The sequence below is a fragment of the Passer domesticus genome, chromosome 1, assembly GCF_036417665.1.
Source record: "Passer domesticus isolate bPasDom1 chromosome 1, bPasDom1.hap1, whole genome shotgun sequence".
NCBI lineage: Eukaryota > Metazoa > Chordata > Aves > Passeriformes > Passeridae > Passer > Passer domesticus.
The window spans coordinates 155,786,823-155,791,169 of NC_087474.1; the positions used below are offsets into that span (position 1 = coordinate 155,786,823).

The window sequence follows — 4,347 nt, forward strand, 5'->3', positions numbered from 1 at the left end:
AGATCAAAGGGGTAATCTGGCAGAGCAGCAGCCCAGCAGAGCTTTGGCTCTGACTCCAGAATATCCCAGTCTAGACTGCAAAGGGGGCACACCAGAGCTGTTTTGCAGTTCTAGGGAAAAGAAAAAAAAAAATCTGTAATTTGTGTACTACAAATGAAACACCAATTTTTATTTTTCTCTAGGTATTAATTTGTGTGTATTAATTATCACACAGCCCACGTGATTTACAGTAGCAAACAATAACAACATAAACACTCCTACAGATGAGGTAGGACGTGAAGCAAGTATAGGAATAATCAAAGCCCTACAAGTAGATGATCAATATAGCATGTAAATAAAACAATTAAGTGAACTTTTTTAATGTTCCTGAATCCAGTGCAATGATAACCCTCTCTCTGGGATAATGGTTTAAATGTCAAATCAATAGCTTGCTTGGAAAAATTTAAAACTATATCTATATATATATATATATATATATAAATTCATAGCTTTTATCTCAGCATGTGCATCTTAGGTTGTTGTAATATATGTAATTTAAGTGTGATGGCTAGTCTAAGGAAAATTACTTTATTGGATTCATCAGTAAAGGGTTTCACCCAGACGGTGTATGATTGCAGTTTAGTGTCAAAAAGGATGAACTTACTGTTCAACTTAATGAACTGAAAAAAATAGAAAATTGAAAGCCTGAATATTAAAAGCACTCATTAGAAGCTTCTTAGGGCAGAAGCTGAACAAGCTATAAGTAATGAACAAGTGTCTCAAAACCATAATATTGGGACTGCAGCAACTCTCATTCCCTTAGTAACCACATCATAATCAACTAAGTAAACTTGATATGCCAGAGAGGAAAGGAAGGCAGATCCTGCCAGCATCTGGGCTCAGACACTCAGTCTGCTGAGCCCCTTGATCTCAGGATTCCAAATTGCTGGCAACTGCACACAGGAATCCACAGGACCACAAAAAATTGCTTGAAGAACTGAGAGCATCTCACCCTGAAAAAAAAACCACACTAGAAAGACATTTAATAAATATACTGTGAAGCAGATACTTGCACATGAACAATCCTTTTTATGCACTTTATCCCTGTTTTCCCACAATTTTTCCTCCTTCACTCTACCTAGATCCCTCTCTTTCTCCAACTTTGGCCATAATAAATCCTATTCAATCCCAAAATGCCTTTCCCTTGCATCCCATACTGTCTCCTTATACCCCCAGGCAGCAAACTTCTCTAGTCCCAAAGGTGCTCCAGCATTGACTCCTCATGATGCATTTCCCTTCTTGACAGTGGGACTGAGGGCTTTTTGGGACCCCTTGGGAAGGGATCAGACATGGTGTCCCTTTCTCTGAGTCCTTAATTTATGCATGAAAGAGAAAGGGAAATATCAAATTTGTTTGAAAAACGAACATTACAAAACTCAGTACAAAACAAACAAAGGAAAAATTTGTTTCTGCTTTTATTTGTGCTCCTGTGCTCCCCTGGATTTGTGCAGATCAGCTTTTGATGGACTGATGGCTCCTGGAATGGGCCTGGGGCAGTCAGAGCAGGCTTTTATTGGGGAAACATCTCCTGTTGTGCCTTTGTGTACCTTTAGGGTGTGCCTAGGGGCTTTTATCACCATGCAACACCATTGGTCCTCTCAAATCTCCATGGTGGATTGTAAAGAGGGTTAGTTGATTCTGCACAGAGCACTGGGCATTGATACTCCATGTTTCTTTATTTTAAATGGTTAAAGATACAGGATATTGAATCTGGCTCACATTAAAGGAGAGAGATAGATGTGCAAGATGGGAAAAGGGAGATAAGGAAGCAGGAACCAGTATAGTTCAAAACCCTGCTTCCAAAATGGAAAAGGAAAAAAAGATCCAAAGGAGTATGAAAAATAGCCTGGAAAATGCAAGAACCACTTGCTGTGCCTTTTTTTTTTTTTTTCCCGTAACATTCCATAAAAGATGTTAAAAAAACACACTTGGCAAACATAAAATCCTCTGGTTTAGTTTGCTTTGCTGCTATCTCTTTGTTTAAATAAAAATACGCAAATATTTGTGTAATGACTGATATGGCTTTTAGTAGATGTTTCTAACTATTTCAGCAGCTTAATTGCAATGTGATTTTAACCTAAAGTAATTAATTTCTTGTGAATAACAAATAATGACCTATGATGACTTAGCTCTATTTCATTAACATTTGCTAAAGGACTTTCAGGTCCCCAGGTGGAAACTACTACAGAGATTTTATAAAACACACATTCCAACGCAGTTTTTCTCCTGTATTGAACTTCCATCTACATATTTACACTCACCTCATGCTGCTGTTTACATTTTTTTCTCTAAGGCAAGCTGATATTTTAATGACCTGAATACTAGGATTACATTTTCTAATAAACATTTGATAAAGATTGTATTCCTGGCATATCTCCCTGTTCCTGTGTGCCTTTCCCTGGGCTGCAGGGAGGGTCTCTGCACCAACAGTGCTCCCAGGACTGCTGGGGGATGATCCCTGCTCCAAACCTTCAGCCCCTCCTACAAATCTCCTCTTTCTCCAGCCCCCCTTGGGTCTTTGTGCTGTAGCTCCCTATTTAGCTGCCTCCTTCTCTGTCTCTGTCTCCTTTGGTTTCTCAAGAAAATTTTCCATACAATTGAAAAACCCTGTTTGTGTCACATACCAAGTCACATAACACATCTGAAAAAGCCCCTTCTTCATTGTCTGAAATTTAGAGATCATAGAATGGTTTGGGTTGGAAGGGACCTCAACATTAAAATCATAGAATCATTGAGGCTGGAAAAGACCTCTAAGGTCATCAAGACCATCCTGTGACTGAACACCTCCTTGCCACCTAAACCACAGCACTGAGTGCCACATCCAGTCATTTTCTGAACACCTCCAGGGATGATGACTCCAGCACTCCCCTGTGCAGTCTGTTCCAAGGCTTGAAAATTCTTTAATTATCTTGTTCTAACCCCCCAACCTTGGACAGGGACACCCTCCACTGGATCAACTTCACAGAATCACAGAATCACAGAATTTCTAGGTTGGAAGAGACCTTCAAGATCATTGAGTCCAACCCATCCTATCTTATACCTCAACTAGGTCATGGCACTAAGTGCCACATCTAGTCTCCTTTTAAACACATCCAGGGATGGTGACTCTACCACCTCCCTGGGCAGATGATTCCAGTGTTTGACCACTCTTTCTGTGAAAAACTTCCTCCTTAGGTCTAACCTGTATCTCCCTTGGCGCAGCTTGAGACTGTGTCCTCTTGTTCTATCTGTTGTTGCTCGGAGAAAGAGACTGACCCCCAGCTCACCACAGCCACCCTTCAGGAAGTTGTAGAGAGTGATAAGGTCACCTCTGAGTCTTCTCTTCTCCAGGCTAAACAAACCCAGCTCTCTTAGTCGTTCCTCATATGGCTTGTGTTCCAAGCCCCTCACCAGCCTCGTTGCTCTCCTTTGGACACGCTCAAGCATCTCAGCGTCCCTCCTAAACTGAGGGGCCCAGAACTGGACACAGTACTCTAGGTGTGGCCTCACCAGTGCCGAGTACAGGGGAAGAATGACCTCCCTGCTCCTGCTGGACACACTATTCCTGATACTGGCCAGGATGCCATTGGCCTTCTTGGCCACCTGAGCACACTGGTGGCTCATGTTCAGCCGACTGTCAACCAGTTCCCCCAGGTCTCTTTCCACATGAGCACTGTCCAGCCACACCATCCCCAGCCTATAACGCTGCAGGGGGTTATTGTGGCCAAAGTGCAGGACTCGGCACTTGGACTTGTTGAACTTCATCCCATTGGATTCTGCCCATCCATCCAACCGTTCCAAGTCCTTCTGCAAAGCTCTCTGTCCCTCTAACTGATCGACACATGCTCCCAGCTTAGTGTCATCTGCAAATTTACTAATGAAAGACTCTAAACCCTCATCCATGTCATCTATAAAAATATTAAACAGAACTTGCTCAAAGCCCCATCCAACGAGACTGTCTTTCCAATACAACCCTGCCTTTAGGTGTTCCTCTGAGGCCAGGAAAAAGACTGGCAGCAGAAAAACACCTCTCTGCTAGAAGACACAGAAGAATATTGTGGAATTGGTAAATATGACAAATATTAGAATCTAACACTTGCAACTTGTTGCTCATCCTGTGGTGATGCTGAAAGGTTTCCCTTGTAGGCATCACTCAGCAGGTGGCTGGAGGGGTTGATAGAAAAACCTGAGTATCTTTGCTAGTGCTTCTTGAAATGGAGAAAGTCCTTGGGGTAAGATAAAAGTAAAAGAACTTTTCCCTTTGTAGAACGACGATAAGTACAAACCAAAGTCAAGCTTTTAACATTTGGGGGATGTCGATTTTGAAGA

General features: G+C 42.0%; 1 protein-coding gene across 1 annotated transcript; it reads right to left on the reverse strand.

The window, feature by feature from the left end:
- Nucleotides 1-3,066: 3,066 nt before the first annotated feature.
- Nucleotides 3,067-3,921, reverse strand: LOC135281364 (uncharacterized). Its single transcript, XM_064390525.1, is given in 3 exon segments — nt 3,067-3,487; nt 3,489-3,579; nt 3,582-3,921. Coding segments are annotated over 3 exon segments (834 nt in total). The 3' UTR covers nt 3,067-3,084.
- Between the last annotated feature and the right edge of the window lie 426 nt (nt 3,922-4,347).